Genomic DNA, 25,252 nt, shown 5'->3' on the forward strand with positions numbered 1-25,252 from the left:
GTGGAAACTGAAATTCTTTTCAGTAGAAGGTGGAAGGGCAGTGTGTAAAATGAGAGATCTGGAGGAAAGAAAACAAATTTAATTTGAAACATTTATTTTGGGGAGTTTTTGCACAGCTTTCTTTTAATTCCTGATTAACAGATGAAAGTAGATATGCTAAGACAGAGCTCTAGTACTAAACCTTTGATAACAGAATTACAGTGTCTTTATTGTACAGGCTCACTTGATTTGTCTGTGTTGTCTTCTGCATCAGTGATTCCTAGGCAGTCAAAGGACAGCACAAATGAGAAGCTGTTATTCGTGTTGCATCTGAGACAGGCACTTACATGTATCCTAGAAGCCATTACTGTCTGTAATGCCTACTGCTGATCGTCAAGGCCGGAGTTTCCAGTGCAAATAAAAATTGTCCTTGAATGCATTGTCCAAAACCACGATAGAAGGCATTGGTTCCCATAAATGCTATGAGAAATTTAATGTTATTGAACTTAAAAGGAAAATACAGAAAATATCAAAAACCCAGAGTAATTGTAATCTTTATAATGAGCATTCCTGGTACCACACTGAAAATTACCATAGCTAACATATGTACAGTGTCCACTTTCAGCCATCTTCCAGGATGGAGGAGTGCTTGCTTCTAAATCAGTCTTTCCATCGGCGGTGGCTGCACCATGTTCCACATCTCTACCCGGGATCCCTCCTTCTCCTGCCGGCTGGGGCTGTAGGTCCCTTGAGTTGCCCGTTTATTGGCAGCAATGACTGAAACCACAACTGCCAAGAAGAGGATCAATAACAAGGCCAGTGTTACGGATCCAATGGAGGTGAATATGTCCGAGATCAAGTCAGTTGTCAACTGGAAGGATTGAAATAATCACAATGTAATTTCTCTCAAGAGAATATGCTGACACATTTGAGCTACCATGGGAGGAAAACAAAACCATTCTATGGACAAGGCTTTGCATAGATGAGCTACTGCCAAAGCACTGTTTATTGGTAGAGAAGTACATTACCCACTGCAGATTCTGTTCTTTGGACTTTTCATAAAATTACACACACCGCATTGTATATTTAATATACAAGGCAGAGCTGGATGAATTACACACAATGACCCATTTAATTTTACAACTTCCTTTTTGCTTGGAAATAACCTGTAAGTTAGTCTGTCTGTGGACTGTAATAGTAATTCAGCAATTACTTGTTTAATCACTTTAATAATAACTAATTTTCCCTAGTTTGGTTGGGAACACATTATTGCTGGTGTTTGCTACTGCAAAAAGATGTCAGAAGGCACAATGCACATAAACAAATCTACCAGGTGAAAAGCTTTAGACCAGAGAAGTTTTATAGTCTGTAGCTGAATGTTTTATACATATCTATATATGTGCTTTTATGTGTAAAACACGTTTCTGGTAAGGTAAGCCAATGAAGCAATTTGGTTAGTGTTGAAAAGTGGTCGCTATGGACATAATGACCCTAGCAGGAATTGAACTTCTGGGCAGATTCTGCCATCCATCATCTTTTGATTTGTATTACGAATGACAGCTGAACTGCCATAGATGGATGTGTGCTTGAGGCTGAACTTTCAAATCCCAAAGTATTTAGAAATGGAAGACAGCAGGTCGAAGCCCATTTCCCAGTTAGATGCTGCATGTTACAGGATACTTTAGTGACCTGCTTTCTCATCGTTTCTAAGGAAGTGCAGTTACAGTTCTGAGAATAATGATGATTTTGCATTCAGCAATGGATGTCCTGTAAGTGGATGCTATTGCTGTGCGTGCATTGCTTGGACTTATTCCTTTGCAGAATAACAATGCCAGAGGGAAAATGTTAAAACAGTCTGTCCTCTTTTTTTAATCTCTCCACCTCCACACTGATGTAAAGGGTCCTACTATAATATTAAAAAGTTTGGCTCAGGAATCCTCGGGGATGAACTATCAGCTATGATATTTTCCTCTGTTCTTGGCAGCTAAATATATGATTTCTATGATTTTAAAAACATTTTTCCAATAGAAGTCATTTAGTGCAGGTGACAACCCACGTGACTCCAGCCTCCCAAAAAGGTGGTGCGAAACATGTTGGTCTATTAAATTGGATTGGATTGGGAAGGTCATTTCATCTTTAGGAGATGCAGCGGATATATTTGAGATGTTAGTTTTCCTCTGTACTGCACTAGACTATATGACTCTTGTTCCTCTTGTCTCAGAGAGACTGCAACTTTTTAATGGAATCTTTATTCTCAGAAGCTGTGTTTTATTGTCATTGTCTGCTCTAGGAAACTGAGGACCAAGATAATCTAAATTAACTATCATCCAGGGGTTGAATAAGACATTTCTTTCATAAAAAGAATTCACTACTGAAAGCAAATGGTAAAGCCTGGTCTTTGATATGTGTAATTTCTGAACCTATTATCTTATTTACCAGCCCATGTTCTTCCTGTTCCCGTTGTTTGTCTGTACCTATGGAGACATTTTCATTTATGAGATCATTCAAAATAATTTTATTACTTTAAGAAAAAAATATGCAAAAGAATTAGTGAGAAAAAACCTCTGTAACTTCTTAAATCCGTTCACATTTCTAAACCTCATTCTCAAGTTAAAACAATCATAATAGGTCAGTTTTTCATTCTGCACTAATTACTTATTACAGAAACCTTACCCATAGCAATCTACTACACATTTTGTTTCAATTCTTTTTTTCTTCTTAATAACCACTGTTAATTAATTAGATTTGGTTTGGTCCATCAGTGACTTGAATTTGAAAAAAAAATACTGAATATTTTCTGTATTGACTGTAGATGGGTTGGACAAAACACTTCCTATTAAACCTGTATGTTAACCAAAATCCAGACAGCTTGGGTTTTCACCATGACCAGATACTATTAATTCTATTTGTGTTTATGATGCTTCTAATTTCTAACTAAAAAAAAAAAAAATAGCCTTTATGTCATCTTTTTTGGGTCGATTTTATTGACACCCGCCTCCCCCCCAAAAAAATCTATCATTCAAGTGCTGTCCCCTGGTTTATCAGCCCACAGATTACTGCCTAAGTTTATACTATAGGTAGCCCCTTAAACACTAGCACTGACCTGATAACAAGAGTTGCCAGAAGGCTCTGCAGTTTAGTCCCATCAAAATCAACCACTTCTTTAGTAATGAATGGCTGAACAGCTAAATTAACTTTGAAAATCATCTGGGTGGTCTGCAAAAATACATCTGAAAAGTTCTGTCCCCCATCATCTCAGTCCATTTATTGAAGTATTTGGTGGTGATGATAGGGTGAAATGATTATAACTGACAATCCAGGAAATAAAAAGGATTGAGAAGCATTTTTAGAAACATAATGCTGCTGAGACAGCAGAACAAGAGGTTTTCTGTTATTGACCATACTGTGTATTTTGCATAATGATGAGGAGCGGCCTTTTAAAAATCAGCTTGAAAGTAAAAATCCCATATCGCTGCTTCAGACTCCTCTGGTAAGTCCTTGCCTGTTGCTTCCACCATAGATGGATCTAGGCTATGAACCTCTGATGTTTCAGAGAACAGAGCCCCTCTGAGCACCATGGGACTGCTCAGGTGTGTAGCTGCTTATCTCGGTGTTTACACCCATGTAGCAGATCACCCATGGCTGAGAGTCTATGGGCATCCTAAGGCATGGGGTGTTGAGCTACGCACAGCTGATGTCTCTCTGATTAGGCTACAACATCACTTTTCAGCTTGATATCACAGAGGCTGCTATTCTCTTCCCAATGTTAGCTTGTTAAGATCTGGTTATTGAACAGACTGCTTGGGAGATGGCCACTTGCTATAAATATACAGTTTTTTGGTGTTTTTATTACACAGCCCTGGCAGAGTCCCATGCCAGAGGTGTTCTGTGACTTAGAGCTTCAAAAACAGAAGGGGAAACTATGGAAAGGAAAAGATAAAGCCAGGCAAACTTGATTCTGTCTCAGCACAAACAAAAAAAGCCACATCAAGAGAAATGTTACTGGTTTTTTTTTTTTTTTTGCTAAAGACCTTTGTTGTTAGGGAAGCCTATGAGACCCACATACACTTTGATAGCTTTTCAGAAGTAATTCTTGCTAATGAATACTGCATGGTGATCACAGCTATTTCTGAAGGTTACTTAATCACTGCTTATAGATAGCTAAATATATGTAGGGTAACTGAAGGAGGGTTAATTTACTGGCTGGGCAATACCTTAGAGATTTGCACTGCCCTTTGAGCAGAAGGTTGGACTGGGAGACCTCCTGAGGCCTCTTCCAACCTGAATTATCTTATGAACCTGTTTAAAAGTTGTGACAACAGCTGTGAGAGTTCCCCTGCCTTTCAAATACGGCAGCTGCCAGTAAAAGCTCTGTCCTTAATGGTAATGGATGCTGATGGCAAGATTGGCAGTACCAATAAAACAAAGTCTGCTAACACTAGAAAACCAGTCTGCTTCTCACTAAGATATTTTGTGTAGCATATTCTATTTATATGTCTTTGGATGTCAGCCGGAGGAAGAAAAATTTATTTTGGAAATACTGAGAAGAAAAAGGAAGAAAAAATATTGTTGAATTCAGTTTTTATGTAGTGATTATTTAATCTAAAAATTTAGAGAGGAAGAAATGCAGAAAAAACCCTTGCCTTTAAGAAACAAATCCTTTGGCTTTTCACTGGTGGTTACATTTCAAAGTTGATTAAGTTTTTAGGGGTTTAAAATTGTAAAATAAAAATGAGTTAAAATGTTTAGATTAGAGAAAATAAATCATTGGATAGACTGAAATTTCATTGTAAGGCTGGGTTTTGCTTTTCATTTGGTTATTGAAATAGATTGGCTACTCTACCTTGCTTCCTTTATTTGCTTTGTGGATGAACAGTTTGGTTAAGGAGGGCCCAGGTCACAAGTAGAGAAATGCTCAGTAGCATTTATCAATCCAGCCTATGTATGCTTGTCTTTAAACAACCCATCTTCTAAATGGTTATTTTTAAGAGGGAAGCATTAGGGATTTGCTATATATAAATGTTTCCATGTGTGTCAAATGTCAAAGGCAAGTGGAATAGCACACATGAGCCAGAAAAATATAGAGGGCCTCTTCCTCTTGTGTGTTTTACATCAACATGACTTAGATGATCTAATCCAGCTTCATGTGAATTGGGAGATGAGAATTATTGCCACAGACACAGAGGGCTGAGCCAGATCAGGGAGAGATATCAAGCCTCAGTGCCAGGGGGGAAATCACTGTGAGAGAAGTAGCATGAGCTTCCTCAGAATGCTGCTACCCAGGCATGAGCTTTGCGTGGAAAAGTATGGCTTGGACCGAGGGTAAATGTCTTTGAGATGTGACAGGCATAGCATGCTCTGAAAGCAGAAGTGTGCCTCTGTGGCTGGGCATTAACAATTAGTCAGCCTTCATTTCAGCACTCGCACAGTAATGTGCCTGATTCTGGATGCTTTGTAAGAGAGACATCAACACAAGCTTTAAACCACAGCGATTGCCAAACCCCGGAGGATTTCCTTCTCTGCTATGTGTGGGGCTTTCTGGGACTTCTGTAGCTGCTCGTGTGCACTGGAGCTTTGGCTGGCAAAGTGTCTGGATCCTGAGTTCCTGACACCACTCACAAGGTTATCACTTCATTCACAGTAAGAACATCTGATCCAAGCCATCCAGATTTACTGCCCCCAAATCAAAACCATTTGCTATAGTAATGAGGGACGATTGTCTTGAGTGGTCCTAATCCATGTTAGAATTACTTTGAAAGGTTTGGGGGCATATAGGGATAATACTGAGCAGCTGAAGAAAAGCCATTAACTTGACTAAAAACCCCATAGATATGCCGAGTTTATTTCACTGAGGATTTATAACCATCTTATCAGATTTTTTGTTGTTGTTAAAGGCTGAATTCAAATAAGAATCCCAGTAGTTCAAGACGAAATCTAGTCAGTTATACACAAATCTGTTGAATGAGATGCATTGATAACCTCAGCTTGTGTGACTAGTTTATTTTCAGTAAAGTGGTCATAAACCTATAGATTGACTTTACTCCAATAAAAGTACCTTATTTAAGTGGCACATGAAGTACCTTTTTTCATTATTATTTTTTTCACCTTCACAAGCAAACACCTATTGCTCTCCCTCACATCATCTGTAAAAAGTAGCAGGTCTGCTTGTGCTAAACACCAGCCACCAGGTCCCAAAAGCTGTATTGACATAGCTACTGGGCTGCTGAGTTGAACCAATAATCCACTTTGGACTCATTTAAAGAGATCAGATTCATGTCTGGCTAAGTCAAACACTGCACATGCCAGAGGAAATGGCAAGCTATTTTGAAGACTCTATATGCATCACCTATTTTCCTTGACTGCTTTATCTTCTTTATGTTCTATCCTGCTTTCTTACTCTAGTTTGGCTTTCTGAATGGATAAGAACAAGATCAGTTTGTATTAGGACAGATTCAGACTTGGAGCCTTGAATACATGATGAAGATCTCTGTGGCTTAAAGCTGTGACTGTTTCTACCTGTAATCAGGCAACTCATAGCTCCAGTTTAGACTGTCCTGTAGCTGCCACATAATGGCTCTGGTGCCTTTTGTATGCCAGGTAACACCCCAAGGTAAGCATGACTACTTATCTTTCCATATCTTGGCAGCTTCTCCCTCTGACACCATGCCCACTGTGAGGAGGCTATCGTGTTGAACCTCACCTATCTCTGTAGTCCTCTGAAAGTCTATTCATCTATACTACATATAGAGCTGTAAATAATCCTGATTTTTTGTCATTGCTGATGTCTGCAGGAAAAGACAACAACCCCATTGCTGGACAGCCTGGATGAGACCCTGAGTCCTGCATATATCTTAATGGACATTGCTGAAGGCAAAACTCAAGTGACTACTTCTGATGTGTGTAGAACTAATTTATGTGTATATATATATATATATAGGCAGCTCACCTTGAAGAAGAAAGATTGTAGGTAATCTTTCTTTTAATTTCTCTGTTTTCTGTGGATATTATTGTCTGAATATTATATTAAAATATCTCTGAAGAAATTACATTCTCTACCACCTCTGTTTAGTATACTTTTGATAAAATGTAGTTTGAATAGTTTGTCTTCTTTGAAATGTGATAGTTTGAGTGAATTTCTTCCTAGAAATTGTCAGTTTTTAGTTGTCTGACAGTTAATCAAAGCACAAATGTAGAGAGAATTAGTGTTAGCATCTGTAATGATAAACTGATTATCTGGCTTGACCATAGATCAGAAAAATGCATTCTTTACTATCAAACAGTATTGTGTCTCTGGTGTCCCATGAGAAAATGAAGAAGGAGATGATTGAAGTCTATGATTTAGCTGGGCTTGCAAGAAAAACACCTCATTAAGAAATTCTGACAGCCTCCCTCCTAACAAGTGAAGTCACAGCATTGTGACACTACAGAAGTTAGCGAGGAAGTTTGTTCTTATAGTGGAGTGAGAAATTGGAGATTGGGGATGGACCTTTCTAAAGTGTTACAACTAAGTTGTAAAGCAGACTTTGGTTAAACAAGGGGTTTATTCACATTAGTCTTCATATTCCAGTTACATTAGTGTACACAAAACCACCTCATCGCCACATTAGGCTGCAGGACAATTCCTGAATCACTTGGAAACAGGCTGTGTTTAAGTTAAACCAATTTGCCCCTCCTCAGTGCTAGTACTTGCAGTAATGTTTGTCTCAAGTGGCTTTCTGCTGACAATGTTATTAGCCTTTTGGCTGAGTAGCTTTTCAAACTCAGAAGCTCGCTTTTAGGAATTAATCTTTAAAAAACAGGTTGCATACTGTAATTTAATTACTTTAACTACATGTAGTGTTGATGTCTGGCATATTAACTGTTTAATGGAAGTGGTCCAGCCATGAAAGCAGGGATACTTAGTAAGTCTGAGATTGTATGTTTTAGGCAGAAGAAATAATATTTTTGGGTTTGGTCACAGTAGCTTATGTTAGCTCAGCTAAGGATCGAAAAAGCCAGAAATACAGAGGTAACCCCTTAAAATCTCCAAATATTTTGCTGTATCAGTATCTCACAGCACAGACTATTAAATTCCTTTTCTCTTAGACAGCAAAGTGTAGGCTATACACAGAGAATTGATTTGGCTGGCAGTTTGGGAGGTAAGCTCAGTAAGATGTAGGCTTTGAGAAGACTCCTTGATAGCATTTCTGCAGCAACTGCCAGTGTTAATTTTGTAAGTGTGCTCCAGCTCTTTTTAAGATCATCTTGGTGGTGTAGCACAGATTAAATGTGCAGCTCCAATGTGTTATGAGATGCCTTTTAAAATTCTGCCGACAGCCCCTGCTGTAGGAACTCCACCATCTGCTGCAATCTGAAAGGATAAGAGGGAAAATCTATAGCTGGTACAAATCCAGGCATACCATGCCGAGGAGAGGTTTGTCCCATAGCTGCTAAGTCGCAGACTAGAAAAATGTTTTAGTAGAGGTGTCAGACTCCAGGGTGGAATATCCCTTTCCAGTTTGGGGAATGCTTTGAGGTTTCATATAGAATTATTTTTCACATGGGTAACAGCACAGTGCATCAGACGCATGTAGCTGGGTTGAGTTCATTGAATCCCTATAGCAGCCACAGTAGGAATGAGTCCTAAAGAGGGATTTGGAAGAATACTCAGTAGTGGCCTTTTGAAGAAGACTGCTCCTGTTGTCACTGTAGAGTGACTTGGATGGGAGGGGGTCAGTAGGTTAAACGTGAAAGCAGAAGAAGAATAGGAAAAGATGCTGCAGTGATGAAGAAGAGAGCAGGACATTTCCTGAGGAAAAGAGGTGAAGAGAGATTCAGTAGATTTCAGAGTGAAACAGTTAAAGTGATGAGAAGGAAAAATGAATGACAAAGGGGCTTTCTTCATTCATTGCACAGGTGTTGGGTAGACCAGCTTGTGAAGGGTGATGTTATAACATTCAAGATAGGGCAGATGGCAATTACAGCATTTGGATGAGAGAACAGGGCAGGAAATTATAATGTAAGGTATCAACAGCTATGTCAAGGGTGAAAGTAAACCAACTTCTGATTTTCTGAATTTTGCAATCTCTCAGTCTAGATTTACCCATATACAGAAAAAGCATAGAAGAGAGAAACTTTGCTGAGGTATTTGCAATCTGGAAGCATAAATCCTGTCTGAGTACCTGCACATTGTTCCTCCTCACTAATATGTTTCCACACACTGTTTTCATGAGGCATGATTTCCCTATTTTCTGCATTATTAATTTCTATTAACTTTAATGGAGTTGCACAATTTGAATTGTGGGCACAGAACTGATTGCTCAAAACTCCACCTTCCAGCGCACAACAGTTGAAGATCTCTTCCTTAATTAGTCATCATAGCGGTTTATTTCTGTGATCAGACAATTGAGAACAGCAGAAAATACCCGTTGAAAATGAGCATCACAGCCTCCTTCTGTGGGGTCTGGTTTCTGACTGTGGCAATGTGATGCAGGTTCATCTATCTCCCCAGATCCTGGTTCTCTGTGAGAATTGGTGCAACCTCTGCTGAAATGGTCAGTGTTGCCTTTTCCAGCTGTGGGAATAAGAAACTGTTCTGCCCAGTGGTGCTTAATAGGTGGATTAGAGGTGGACAGTACAGCAGAGACAGTGCTATGATTTGAGTTGGATTTTGTAACTGCCAGGAACTTTCCATCCCTACTTCTCTGATAATAAACTATGCCTATGATCTCTAAATTGTTCTATGAAATACTTCTGCCTATTTGGTGTTAACCTCCAGCAAAACAGCCATGTGTTGCTACCTAGCATTAATATTATGCTGCCAAGTGGTGATGAAGTAAGTAGCTATTTGACTGTTTCACACTGTCAGACAGCAAGGTATCAAGTCAACAGCTAGCCTTTGTTGGGTGCAGCACTTTGATTGCAGCCATCTCGTGCTTCCAACTGTAAATATTAATGGTATAAGGTAGACCCTTATTGGCTACATAATACTTGCCTTAGCACACTACATGACACTGTTGCATTACTTAGCTAATTATATTCCTTGAGAAAAAAAAACTGAGTATGATTTTATCCTGCTGCCTTTTTTTCTAGTGGGAAGTTGATTAGAGATGGCAAACTTCATTGCATTTTAGCTTCAGGAAAGACTATGGAAGAGATGCATACATGAAAAATGTAAATGGAAAAAAAAACCCTATAAACATCTATGACAACAATTACTCCTTGAAACCCTGTTCTAATCTTGATTTAGACCTTCAATTTGTTGGTGGAGTTATTTTTTGTTGTGGCTTTTTTAGAGACATATGGGTATGCCTCTACCTGTGAACAGAGATTAATGGACCAAGTACCGCACAGCTAATATAGCATCTAGTCATGGTATTACTATTGCTGACATTCAACAGGTTTGCAGCTGAACTTGATCTGGATGAAGCCAACTCTAATAATTTTGTTTTGGATGTGTGCTGAAGATGCAAGTGGTTCATGACATCTCTTTCTGTGTTATAGCCAGTGTTATAGCCAGCATAGTACATGAGAAAATGGTGTCTAAAAATGTGTTAGGTATTTACCTTAATTTTCTACTCCATGCTTTTGCCTTACTGCCACCTAAAGATAACTAACAGAAAATATATTGTACTTTGGACAGGAGAAATTTACTCTAACAACCTAGGAAGTAATGGCAGCCTTATCAATGCTTTTCTTTTAAGAAGATTTTCTACACTTCCAGAAGATTTTCTAGATCATACTTCTTAGAGAGAGGAAAAAAAAAATGTCTGCCATCTCAGCTCACTGAATTTATGTCTGGTCCTTCGAGGCAAAGTGTATTAACTATGAGTGTAACTCAACCCTGTTTCTAGACAGATGATTAATTTAGATCTGAGAGCTTCTCAATACAGGCTGAAAGTAGCTATTTCTACAGTGCATTGAGTCAGTTCAAAATTCACTTTCATCTACAGGTGTAAGCTATTTCTGATACATCTCCCTGTTGATTCTCAGATACCAGCGCTGTCCTCTCTTGAACAGGCAGGTAACCATGAAATCAATCAAGTTATATATAATTTTGGAAGACGTGTCTAACATTAATGTTTTCTTCTGGAAGTATTCTTCTGCTTCCTTTTTCATCAGTGGTTTTGGGTGAGGATAAAAGTGTGATCATGAGCTGGGAATTTTCAACCCAAAACTTTCTCAATGTGAAATAGGTTTTTTTTTAGGGCTCTGGTTCCTGGCCACTTACATCCCAACCAGCCTGTGCAGAGCATGAGACTCTGAAAGTCCCTGGTCAGAGCAAACGTTTGAGCAGTAAGTAAAAACATTGGTGTTATCAGCGCTGCTCCCAGGCTGAAAGTCAAAAACACAGTGCTGCACCAGCTACTAAAAAAGAGAAAAAAATGACTGCTATTGCTGAACCCAGGACAGTACTGAAGGGAAATATCATGTTTGATTAATGGAAACAATAAAAAGATAGGACCAAAATGAATTTTCCATGAGACACAGCACAGTGTCTCGTGTGACTCTCACAGTCAATATGCTGCATCAGTTAACAACATGGTAGGCTTTGGAATCAAAAAAGATATCAATTACATTAGCATGTGAAATCTGTGGAAGAGATGTATGTTGCTGTTTCATCACAAACAGTTACTACTTTGAGAAAAGGAAGAAGGTCCCTCAGGGGTAAGAGTAGTGCAGCATGAGTGCTGCACCACACACAGGTGGAAATATTTCCACTTATTTCTGTAATGGATTAATTAGTGCCCAAACTATTTATGTGCTTGAGAAACTCCAGAATCCCTACCCTAACATTTCACAGCATCCACCAGCAACCACAGTTTTCTGCAGTGGTGAAAATCTCCTCATACTAAATAATTACAAAGGTTTGTGAAGCTGCCTATTCTCCTTTTCACTGCATTACAGCAGTATCACCTTTTTTATTTTGCTGCTCTTATTCTTCTTGAGAAGTGAATCATTTGTTCTACCAAAGAGTGCTTGAATAAATTTATGGACTGTTGTGTTTCCTGTACAGCTATTTTGGTACAAAGTTCAGACATTTGTGTAATAAGCTCTGCCTTTCATTTGAATGCCTCTCTGTATCAAAACAGATAAGTATTCCTGATCTTTTGAATCCAAAATATTTTTCACATTCTCAGGAACAGGAATCTTTTTATTGCTTTTTAGTGGAAAAGTATTCTATAAGCCTAGTAAAGTGTATCATTTTTTTTCAAGAGTTATTAGGAATGGGAATTTCATAACAAGAACTGAAAAATACTCTTACACAAGAATGCACTTTACAAGAAGAGCTCATCAGGAGATGCATAGGCAGATTTACATGCCAGCCTTATTTTATTTGGAAACATCACAATTTCATGGACCTTTGATAGTAATCTTAAGCATATAGTTTTCAAGACATCAAACCTACAAGATGTATTTGTTATCCTGAGCTAAGTTGTCAATACCCATAAGGAGCTATGGCATTATCGCTATCTAAATGAAGTAGTGCTTGGAATCAAGGACCATGGTTTCCATCCAGGCCTGAATAAATGTGGGTAGATTTGCTGAAGTGCTTGATCTGTAGTACCTGGGAAATTTCTTTATTTCCCCTTTATGTGGCGTCCTTTATATGTATATAAACTTATCTAAGATGTGGGTAACTTTTGGTCTTTCTCATTGTAATGGTGGTGAATGAGCTTCCTTTGAAGCCACCTGGTTCCTAATCTGACAATAAATTTCATGTAAAGCCTCACAACCATGTTTCAGTTCTGTCAATTTTAGTGAAGAGGACAAACACTGAATCCCAAGAGATTGCTGCCACCATGCACGCAGTATATGTTATCTTTTCCATCATAAACTCCTTAACTTCTGCTCAGTTTTTTTTTCTTTTTGTAAGTACTCAAGTGAAAGACTAGACTAATTTTCAGCTTAAAGCTGAGGCTGGAATTCTGTTTTCTTTGGACTCTTTTTGTCGATTGAACTATTTAGGATTTATGGAATTAAACCAGATTTATGGTCTCATTTCCATCAATGTTTGGCTAAGTTGTCCAGCAAACAGAAAGCATCTTACTGGTTGAAGCCCACAGGTGACTAACGCCTGCTGTTGGGTATCACTGTTGTTCTGCTGTTTTCTAGATAAATATCCATATTTTTTAGAAAACAAAGTTTAAAAAAATTAGCACTGAACATAATCATTTCCATGTCATTTCCATTTTCAGTAGAAAAGAGACACCAAAATACAAAAAAAAAGAAAGGCTTTTTGATACTTGCAGAAAAATAATTTTCTCATCAATTGTATTTTAAGAAACAAAGCAAATGGAACATGCCAAGTTTCAGCATTAGATCATAGCAATATCTAGAAATACCAGAATTATCAAAATGCTCATTTGTGTTTGGATAGTTGTTAGTATGAGATGAAAGTTGCACTTTATTGCTACACAGATGGAAGACACAAGTATTTTTTTCCTGCTCCTTACAGAAAAGTAAATGTGAAAGATTATTTCTATATTTGAGTTAATTGTTCTAAAGCAACTTCCAGAATAACTTCTTTCAGTGCTGCATTATTTGAAGATAGAAAAAATAGATAAAAGAGAAAAGAATATGAACTCTCATGAAAAAGATGTAAAATTTAGTATCTGAACAATGCAGGCATAGAGTGCATGGATGTGTTATAAAGCAAGCAATGATTGAAGTAAATGCCCATGTGATGTAAATGTGAGTCTACAGAGAAGACATCAAAGGTGAGAAAAAGGAAAACAATGCCATTGCAACATAAAGGATGGTCTATAGACAAAATGTGTTAGCCTGAATACAAAATGTGTTATGTGAATACCGTAGTTGAGCTGATTCCTATAGCGCAGTGTTATGCTGTCATGTTGTCTGGGCTCCCTTTTCTGCTTATACTTACCATGCACATTAAATAATCAACTGCTTTTCACTGATGCATGCAGTAATGATGGCCTTGTGATGAGCTTTCTTGTATTTCCCAGCTTAGATACATCAGATAACCTTATTGTCTTTGCATCCTAATGTTTTTGTACCTTATGTTGTGACACATATTTAATATGTTTCTTGCATATCCTTTTAGAAGTTTTAGTTAAATCCTGTGTTTTGAATATAGACTAATAGAAAATAGCAAAGGATATTAAGGGGCTGCTCTACTCTGAAAAACAACTGTAAAAATGGCATTGTGACATTTCCAATGACTTCCAGAACAAAGCCGCTAATTTTACTGATCTAAAGATGTTTCCTCTTATCCCGCATTTGACCTGGCACAGCAATAAAACTGGGTTCTCTGGCTCCTACCATCAGCACTAATGATTCTGCCATGATGGGTGATCTACAACCATGTGAATGAATGAAAGTGTGTAAATTCTAGCTTTTTCCCTGCTCAGTTAGGCTGACCCTTCTAGTCTATTAAAAATAGAAAAAATTTACTTGAGTCAATGAAATAACATTATTTTAATAACCTTTATCAGACTGTAGTAAGTGTACCTATACTGTGCAGTCCTTTTCTCTAAATAGTTGACATGATGAGGTTTTTCTCAAAGTAAGGTACTTCAGAGAGTAAGTCAGAAAAAACAGGGAAAACCCTTTATGCTTCCAGCAGCAGCCTTACAGAACGTAGCTTATATAAGACCAGACTGCTTATTATCTACTGGAGAAGACAGAAGTCACAGTAGATACAAATGTGCTCACTTACTAAGATATCAGTCTGATGCTCCCAATGGCTTGACAGGATCTTTCTAGCTGGATTCATGGGTTGTTCAGCCACATCACAAGGCAACCTCCATGTATGGCAAGACCCTCTTTGTTCACTCTCTGCAGGTTATGACAGCTGCGATCAGCTTTGCAGTGACCTGGGCACCTGCAGCTCCTCAGCTGGTGCTGTAGAGGAGCAGTAGGTGAGTGGCTTGTCTGAAAATCAGGCTCATAGCACTCCTCAGTTTCAGTTAACTTACCCAGCCTTACTTTTGAGGCTGGAAGCTGAATATTATTGACTCAGAGTTGTTGACATTGAGCATTCAAGCTTAGGCTAAGAAGAAAAAAATATTATATTGCCTTAAAATAATTATATTGATGTATGAAAATATACTTTTTTTTATCTATACTGTATTTCTGCACTTCTGTGGCTCTTAAATTCTCCTCCAAGCTTGGGAGGGCTAGCAACTTATGTGCTTTCATGCAGTCTGAAATCTTTGTGTTGGAGCAGAAACACCAGTCATCTAGGGTCAGAATTGTTTGTTCAAATTGAAGGTATTGACAATACTGCTACCCTAGTTCTACAAATTAACACAATCTGAAGTATGAAACCGTCCTAACCATCTGCAATAAGAGTGAGCATAAACTCAGGACAAGAGAAAATCTACACTGATGACAAAGAGAACAAAGTTCTTTCACCAAACACTTCCCCTTACAAGAATGTTAACTTCTTTGTGATTTTTTTGTTCCTGTGTCCTGCATTTGAAGAAGCAGAATGCCAATGCTGTCTCTTGCACTCCAGCTCCTCATATTTGAGAAGTTTTCAGGTGAAAGGTGGAGGTAAAGCTTTGGGCTTTTTCTTTTCAAATAATATCCTAAAACTCTTCTAAACTGTTTTGAAACCTCAAGACTCAAACTGATGAGAGTATTGGCTGAGAACTAGTGCAGTGTGAGAGCTAACCTGCCTGGCTGTATTTGCTCTATAGGTCTTGGAAATGTTTTTTGTAGTTCTGTGTGTAATGGCAAGAGAGAGGTACACAGCAGCAAGACAACCAGGTAAAGCCACAGTGAGACTGCGGGGAAAACTGTGTAGCTGTTATATTCCTGATGACCACGTCTTTTAGTCAAATGATAATTATCCATTAATAGCTTCATAAGTATGAATATGTAAATAGCTGTGGAATGCATAATTCATGAATCACCAGGCATTAATTATTGTAATTAAGTATCATTTGCTACATTCATATTACTAACCCTTGCAGTTAATGAATACATTAGCTAATTGCTGTAGAGCAGTTTCAATGAAAATTCTGTTGTCTGTGCTATGGAAGCCTGAGAGAGTTTTATTCAATTTAGTTTCAATATTAAACATATCTTACATGCTTATTGGTGTATTTTTAACAACATTAAATTTGAATCATAACCTCCAGTGCATGATGCTTGTCCTTGCGCCCAGGAGAATGGAATTGTACCAGCTGGAAGAGGATATGAAAGCAACAATGGTGCACATAAGAGCACATAGTAGTAGCACTCTTAAGTAAAGCTTTAATTCCAGGACGTTAAATCTACCACCACCTTCAAGTTTCATGTATATTCATGTGAACAATAGGAGAGGGTGTGCTTTGTGAGGAAGTGCTGCCCCAAAGGTGTAGCTGATGAGAATGTTGAAGAAACAATATCAAAGTACAAACTGAGCTGTTCGCCATTCAGTGCAGGTATGTGTCTGCCTTTTGCTAGCACAAGCAGAACACAGAGTTAGCAGGATGTGCTCCTGAATCTAATGGAGCCATCAGGGCACTCCTGAAACACAGAATGAACAACCAAACTCTTCTTTTTAATTCGTGCTCTAGAGATCTGTTTCAGGTTATGGTAATCTGGGAAACAGAAAGAAGACTTCCTGGAAAGTTTTTGTTAATTTTTAGGTTTTATTCTTAGAACCAGGCTTTGTGGTTCTTGAAGTAGAACAGTTTTCCTATTTTTGGGGAGGATCACTAACTGAAGTTATAATTATGAAAGTTCAAGTGCTGAAAGTTAATAGATAAAAATGAAGTCACTTGCTGAGGGGGGTGGCTTGAGAAAGGACGCCTGTGGCACCGGAGCGGAGCCGGGGGAGATCAGCGTCCAGAAACCTCACCACAGAGCGACAAGAGCCACTGAGGAGGGAGCCTCAAGTCCTCAACAGGACTTGCAAAGAGCTCAGCTACCGCGAGGAGGTGACTCACCGGGGGCAGAGACAGGAGGAGTGGCACCAACTGTGAGTGGTTAAAAACCTACCCAGGGAGCGCGGCGACCAGGAGAGCAGCGAACAGAGCGGGGCAAACAGAGCGGGTCGAGGCAGTTCACGCAGGCAGGCGAGCGGGATGGTGAGCACTCGCCATATGACCAGGGTCCGGTCTGGGAGCTCTGCCCCGGCTGCCCCGGTGGTGGCCAGCGTAGGCACCCAGAAAGAGCCGGTAAGAAGGGAGGTTGCTGTGCAGAGCTTGGAGTGTGGAGAGTGCCTGCACTGGTCTGGTGAGGGAAAGGTGCAGAATGGGCAGGGCTGCGCTCGCTGCTCCCTGATGGAGGTTCTCCTCCAGCAGGTGGCTGAGCTATGGGATGCTGTCAGTAAGCTGCAAGATGTCAGGGAAGCTGAGAGGAAGCAGGACTGCTTGCTCCAGGACCAAACAGCACAGGGGCCTCAAGATTCCCCTCTAACTCATAGAGGAAAGAAGGCGGCTGTTGATCAGGGAAGCTGGGAATTAGTAAAAAAAATACAACCAAAGGAGGAAGAGAGCAATTAAAAGCAAGGGGCTTCCTCCTAAATCTGCTGTCCCCACCCAGAACCGCTTTGCTGTCCTGCAAAGGGTTGATGAGGAAATGCACTTGCATCAGAAACAGTCGGCTGGTGCACTGGTGCAGAAGATCTTTACTGGTGCCGCCAGGAAAAAGCAGCGGGTTGTAGTAGTAGGGGACTCTGCCTTGAAAGGGACAGAAGCGCTCATCTGTCGCCCTGACCCAGGTGCAAGGGAGGTGTGTTGCCTACCTGGGGCACGGATCAGGGATGTTGCGGAGAGGCTGCCTGCTCTAGTAAGTCCCACGGACTATTGCCTGCTTCTAGTGATACATGTGGGTGCTAGGGATACAGATAGTAGTAGCCTGAGGAGTATAAAGAAGGACTACAGAGCTCTGGGAGAGGTGGTCAGGGGTTCTGGAGCTCAGATAGTCTTTTTGACAATTCTCCAGGACACAAGGGAGGACCTTCCAAAGGCAAGGAGGATTGGACAGGTTAATAAATGGTTAAAAGGGTGGTGTCATAGTCAAGGGTTTGGGTGTCTTGGACATGGGGCCCACATTTGTAGGCCAGGCCTACTGGGGGCTGGTGGAGCTGCTCTGATAAAGAAAGGGAAGAGTGGCTTTGCTGGGAGGCTTGCCAGACTTGTCAAGGATGCTTTAAACTAGTTGTGTTGGGGGAGGGGAGCATCATTCCATCCCAACACACCCAGTCAGTTGCCAGCACTTATAATAAATACTCTGAGCAATGTAGTAATATTCTAGTTGCTCCAGCCAATGAGCTGGCTTCATTTGGAGCTTGGATCAGATGCCTCTATATAAATGTCCGTAGCATGGGTAATAAACAAGAGGAATTAGAGATGTGGGCACATCTACGGGCTATGACATAACAGGCATCACAGAAACATGGTGGGATGGCTCCTTTGACTGGAGTGTTGGAATGGAAGGTTACAGGCTTTTTAGAAAAGACAGGCCCAGTAGGAGGGGAGGAGGAGTTGCCCTTTATGTTAGGGATAGGCTGGAGAGTATGGAACTCTGTCTGGGGACAGGTGATCAGTTAACAGAAAGTTTGTGGGTCAGGGTTAAGGGGAAAACAGTGATGGGAGACATTACTGTGGGGATGTGTTACAGACCACCTGATCAAGAGGAACCTGTGGATGAAGAACTCTACAGACAAATAGGAAAATCCTCACACTCACAGGCCCTTGTTCTCATGGGGGACTTCAACCTCCCTGACATCTGTTGGGGTGACGGTACAGCCCAGCACAAGCAATCCAGGAGGTTTCTCGATTGTGTGGAAGACAACTTCCTTCTGCAAGCAATAGAGGAGCCGATGAGGAGAGGTGCTGTGCTTGACCTCATGCTCACCAACAGGGAAGGGCTCATTGGAAATGTGACTCTCCAGGGAAGTCTTGGATGCAGTGATCGTAAGATGGTCGAATTCGAGGTCCTCAGGACAGTGAGAAGAGCATGCAGTAAGCTCACTGCCCTGGACTTCAAGAGAGCAGACTTTGGGCTCTTCAGGAACCTGCTTAGTAAGGTTCCATGGGATATAGCCCTAGAGGGCAGGGGGGCCCAAGACTCTTGGTTAATATTCAAGGATCACGTGCTTCAAGCTGAGGAGTGTTGCATCCCAGCTAGAAGGAAGGGCAGCAGGAGGGCCAGGAGACCTCCTTGGATGGATAAGGAGCTGCTGAGAAAAATTCACAGGAAAAAAGACGCTTATAAAAGGTGGAAGCAAGGACAGGCAGCCTGGGATGAATACAGGGATTGTGTCAGGGTAGTTAGGGACCAAGTTAGGAAAGCTAAGGCCCAATTGGAGGTAAACTTGGCAAGGGATGTTAAAGATAACAGGAAGGAATTTTATAGGTATGTAGTGGCTAAAAAACAGACTAAGGACAATGTAGGCCCCCTCTGGAAACTTTCAGGAGAACTGGCTACATAGGACTTGGAGAAGGCTGAGGTTCTGAATGGCTTCTTTGCCACGGTCTTCACTGGCAAAGGCTCTGACCGCAGTACCTGAGTCTTGGAAGGCAGATGCAGGGACTGTGAAAACCTAGACCTTGGGCCCATTGTACATGAGCATCTGTTTTGAGACCATCTTAAGAACCTGAATGTACACAAGTCCATGGGCCCTGATGAAATCCATCCACGGGTCCTGAAGGAGCTGGCGAATGAAGTTGCAAAGCCACTGGCCATCATATTTGAAAAATCATGGCAGACAGTTGAAGTTCCTGATGACTGGAAAAAGGGAAATATAATCCCATTTTCAAGAAGGGGAAAATGGATGAGCTGGAGAATTACAGACCAGTCAGTCTCACCTCTGTGCCTGGCAAAATCTGGGAGCAGATTCTTCTGGAAGGCATGCTAGGGCACATGAAAAAGAGAAATGTGCTTGGTGACAGCCAGCATGGTTTGAGTAAGGGGAAATCCTGCCTGACCAATTTGGTGGCCTTCTATGATGGGGCTACAAAAGTGATGGACAGGGGTGGAGCAGTTGATGTCATCTACCTGGACTTGTGCAAAGTGTTCAACACTGTCCCACATGACATCCTTGTCTCTAAATTGGAGAGACATCAATTTGATAGGTGGACCACTGGGTGGATAAAGAACTGGCTGGATGGTCGCACTCAAAGAGTTGTGGTCAATGGTTCAGTGTCCGGCTGGAGACCAGCAACGAGTGGTGTCCCTCAGGGATTGGTGTTGGGACGGGTCTTGTTTAATATTTTTGTCGCTGACATGGACAGTGGGATTGAGTGTGCCCTCAGTAAGTTTGCTGATGACACCAAGCTGTGTGGTTCGGTTGATACACTGGAGGGAAGGAATGCCATCCAGAGGGACCTTGACACACTTGTGAGGTGGGCTGATGCCAACCTCATGAAGTTTAACCATGCCAAGTGCAAGGTCCTACACCTGGGTGGGAGCAATCCCAGGCACAGCTACAGGTTGGGCAAAAAGGAAATTCATGGTAGTCCTGCGGAGAAGGACTTGGGGGTATTAGTCAATGAGAAAATGAACGTGAGCCAGCAGTGTGCACTCACAGACCAGAAAGCCAACCGTATCCTGGGCTGCATCAAAAGGAGTGTGACCAACAGGTCAAAGGAGGTGAGCCTGCCTTTCTACTCTGCTCTCGTGAGACCTCACTTGGAGTATTGTGTGCAGTTCTGGTGTCCTCAACATAAAAAGGACATGGAACTGTTAGAACAAGTCCAGAGGAGGGCAACGAGGATGATCAGGGGACTGGAGCACCTCCCATATGAAGACAGGCTGAGAAAGCTGGGGCTGTTCAGCCTGGAGAAGAGAAGGCTGCGTGGAGACCTCATAGCAACCTTCCAGTATCTGAAGGGGGCCTACAGGGATGCTGGGGAGGGACTCTTCATTAGGGACTGTAGTGATAGGACAAGGGGTAACGGGTTGAAACTTAAACAGCAGAGGTTTAGACTGGATATAAGGAAGAAATTCTTTCCTGTTAGGGTGGTGAGGTACGGGAATGGGTTGCCCAGGGAGGTTGTGAATGCTCCATCCCTCGCAGTGTTCAAGGCCAGGTTGGATGAAGCCTTGGATGATATGGTCTAGTGTGAGGTGTCCCTGCCCATAGCAGGTGGGTTGGAGCTAGATGATCTTGAGTTCCTTTCCAATCCTAACTATTCTATGATTCTATGATAAGTGCCCTCTTTGCTGAATGTCTGTGTCCTCGTTTCAGCTGGGATAGAATTATTTTTCTCCCTAGAGGCCAGTACAGAGCTGTGTTTGGCTTTAGTATAAGAATAACACACAAATGTTTTAGTTGTTGCCAAGTAGCACTTAACCTTTTCAATCTCTCATGCTCTGCCAATGAGGAGGGGCAGAGACAGGACACCTGACCCAAACTAGCCAAAGGGGTATTCGCAGGAAAAAATATTTGCAATGAAAGAACAAAACCTGATTTCATCAATGCCAATTTGAAGCAGATTTTTTTTCCTAAATTTAGTTTTACCAGCATACTGTAGTCACACACACTGAGTAAATTGAGTATTGGATCAGGTTTCTTAAAAATTAAATGTGCTGGGAGCAAGAGAATACAAATAAGCATACAACACGAAGGTTATTTGCAAATTCAGAAACACATTGTCTCTTTGTAGTTAAAATTGTGATAAGATACTGCTGGCAGACTACAAATTCTATTAGAGTATCTGCAGGGGAGAGTCAGTCAGAACTTGATTTTTAAGGGTCAGAAGTAGGAACTGTGGTCAACAAAGCAAATCCGTAATTCTCTGTGTATACCGCCTCAGTGAAATACCTTGCATGTTTTTACCAATCACATTAAAGAATACACTTTCATTCATCCCTCAGCTGGTGCAAATCCCTTTGCTCTTCTCTTCCAGTAGTTCCATCACTGATGTCTTTCCCCTCTAACTCTATCTCAAGGCCTAACACTGTTACTTCTCATTACTGGTATTTCTGAATGACAGTCACTGGCATCTGAAAAATAATTTGAATCTTAGTATCAAAATATAGAGCAATCCATTACAGATAATATCAGTATTCATCATCACAAGCCATATCTCCAAAACTCAGTACCTTCCTCGTTTGTTTTCTTTCATTTGCATGTCTTCTATCCCTCTAATTCTTTCCATTCATCTGACATATGTTTGTTTAATTTTTAACCTTTTAAACTAGAAATATCAGGTCTGTTCTCCACTGGGTATGTTGGAAGACCTGTGTGTGGGACAGGTCCAACCTCTGGACTACGATAGCTCAATGGAAAGGGATGACCCATCAATATGCTGTTAGAGACCTTGTAATATTTAAATTTTCTGAGTATTAACAGTGTGCTAGGAGGAACTGAGTAATAAGAGTAACTTTAAGCCATGTGGATAAAACCCCTCCCTGTCTGAATTGTTGGTCTGGGGGCTTGTTTATTTAGTTGTGCTCTGTAAGATACAAAGAGCTACCCAGCAGAGGTAACAACCCTGGACGGGTAGCACAGTATTGAAGCCAAAGTGGTTGAATGGCTGAACAGCTTCATTGGGAAGCAACTGCATGGCCTCACTCCCTCAGTATTCCTGGAGAATACATTAGAAAGACACAATTAGTTTTTGTGTGATGTAGCTGTGAAGTGCAAATGTTCAGAAAGCATGGAACACTTAAAGCAAATGAATAGAGTAATAAGCAGAAATGAGGTGCAGACATAAAGGACAAAGGCAAAAAGTTTATTTTGTGTATAAAGGTAGGAAAGTTATGTACACATGCACAATGTAGTTGAGAATACACAAGTACAAAGAGGAAAGGAACAACATTTCTAAAGCCAGGGAATGTTTCATGATGACAAGGCATTAGAGGACGGAAAGAATTCAATCATAGGTGTGTATTCAGTAGAAGAGTTAACTGGTGCTCTACTTACATATTCTAAATTAATAACTTCCATATTGCTGTAAATACATATAAACCCTGTATTTAATATTGTATATACTCTTATATCAAGTTTCTAATAATGAAGAGAAAAAGTTTTGGAATCTCTATACAGATTTATTCTTGGTTTTTCGTATTATACATATTGCTATAGTATGTGTCAGACATACTGTTATTACATGTATTGCTTTCTAACTTCCTTCAACATGAATACTAGGATGAAATTTTTGCTTATTGTACTGTATCCTGTAGTGTATATTCTATAATGTACATAACAGCTCAATTTACTTATGAAAGCTGAACTAAATCCGACAGAAAAAAAAGCAGACAACTCAAACTTGATGTGATTTTCCTCACTTTAAATTTGTAAACAAAAACTTGCTTTGAACAGCTTTGATTTGTAGCATCAGTTTCTTCATTTGAATTTTTAAACTTTTATATTAATTTGTTTTTAATTATCATTCCTAAATGATGCTATAGTTTTAATTTCAAATTATTCGTGTTTAAATTTGTCACTGTTCATTTCAATAATACTGACCGAACCAAGTAACATTTTTAGCTACGATTAAATGAAAGCTACAGTTTGGAATAAAATTTCCAACATAATCTATTGTTTATTATTTTAAATTCCTCCATATGAAAGAAAATTGACTTTTTAGCTCAGAACAAGGTGAATGACTTAGTTTTCTTTTGTCTTTGATATTTTAAATCAAAATGCAAATATTTCACATAGAAATATTGATCTCATTAAAAAAAATATTTTCCTCCAATGTTGTAGGTTTGATCACATTATTTTATCTGGAGTAAAAAGCATTTTTACAAAAAAAAAAAAGGCTGCTCAATTTTGATTTGTTGTCTTTGCCTGTGTTATATAAATCACAATATTACATGGGATTCCTAGTAATTAAGATAACTAAGCTCTACATCTGGTAGGATATGCAGTTTTGTTACTGACACTGCTACATTAATTGCATTTCCAGTGCTGGAACTTGCATTCCCTTGTGTTTATTGGTTTCTTACCAAGAAGAGAGGAACTTTTAACTGATAGATTATTGCTTGGTTGGTTGTTTTTTTTTTAAAAAGACATTAATAAGAAAATTACCCCAATCACTTTTCTGCTATTATAAAGACAGCAAAGAAACTATCCTTTTGTAATACAATTGTTATAAGTAAATATATTGTACTTAAGTTTTCATACTAAAGCAGGTGCTTGTGACAGGAATATGTGGTCTATCTCAGGGATGAATCATGGTTTTTCTCCACAAATATGCAAAAATGTATTTGTTTTTGTCAGGTTTGAAGAGGGGAAACTAATATCAATGGCCTCAAAGACTTCTTCAAAAGATCAGCTGCTCTCCCTGGAGTCATCAAAACATTGCTAGTGTTAGTTAGCTAACTAACTAGCTATAACTAACTAACTCTGCTATATGCCATATCAATAATAAAACACAACTTTATACATGGTTATCTTTTGTATCACCACTCAAGGACACTATTTACATTTAAAGAATTTAAGAAGAGTACAGAATCTACACAAATATAATCATGAATGCCCAAAAAAATGGTTGCTCCATTCATAAATGGGTTTTACTTTAAACACAAATCAGAAAATTCAGAAAAACAAAACCTCAGCTTTTACTATTCTTTTGTTTTGTGCAATGTATTTCAGTTGTGTCTACACTCTTCAAAGGCAACTACAAACTATGTTTTGCTGTAATATTTTTTGCTAAACCTCATGATACTCATAATTTTCTGGCCCCTTATTTTCATTCTTTAAAGAATCCATGGACAACCAATCCACCGATTGGTCCACCTTGCTTGCTTCCTGAGAAAGAAATGTCCCATATTTTTGTCTGATGACATTTGTATTTATTGATGGATAACATAGAGTTACTTGAAGTTGTACAAATCTTAGAACAAAGAAAAAAATCTATGATTTTAAGGTCTGATGTACTTACTGGGCCTTTCTTGAAAGAGGAGTCATGGTGAAAATTAAGGCTGTATTTTAACTATTACCGTTGGAGGTGTACAAGCTACTGGAATAGAGGTTCAGGATACCAGTGCAGGATTGCCACTAATTCAAATGGATGTGAAGTGTCCTCACCATATTGCCAATTGCTAATCCAAACCATTATGTAGTTAACCAAAAATATCCTATATTAATTCACAGATGTGAGACTTAATTACCAAAGAAACAACAATGAATGGGCTATGAGATGCTGATAGTTACCATCTGTAAGATTTAATGGTAAAATTTCCCTTTTTGAAGGCAGTGGGTCTTTGCTACTCGTTTCAGTAGGGTTTGAATGCCACAGTCAGTAAACTTACAGTTCTTGTTAGTATGTATTGCCTTTTGATGTGTACCACTGTTGTCCACTGGCAGTGTGTATGTGATGAAATGCTCTTGTGAAGGGGAGATGAAATATTTTCTAGCATTTTTTCTAAAAGTAAG

The 25,252-nt window shown here is 39.7% G+C and overlaps 1 protein-coding gene across 1 annotated transcript in view; it reads right to left on the reverse strand.

The window, feature by feature from the left end:
• Window positions 1-634: 634 nt before the first annotated feature.
• The window catches only part of CRB1 (crumbs cell polarity complex component 1), a 109,892-nt gene continuing 85,274 nt past the window's right edge, over window positions 635-25,252 (reverse strand). The window contains exon 12 of the mRNA XM_031054756.2: window positions 635-850. Within this exon, the coding sequence (XP_030910616.1) occupies window positions 635-850 (216 nt within the window). The remainder of the gene's footprint in view (window positions 851-25,252) is intronic.

Source organism: Melopsittacus undulatus, chromosome 6 (assembly GCF_012275295.1).
Source record: "Melopsittacus undulatus isolate bMelUnd1 chromosome 6, bMelUnd1.mat.Z, whole genome shotgun sequence".
NCBI lineage: Eukaryota > Metazoa > Chordata > Aves > Psittaciformes > Psittaculidae > Melopsittacus > Melopsittacus undulatus.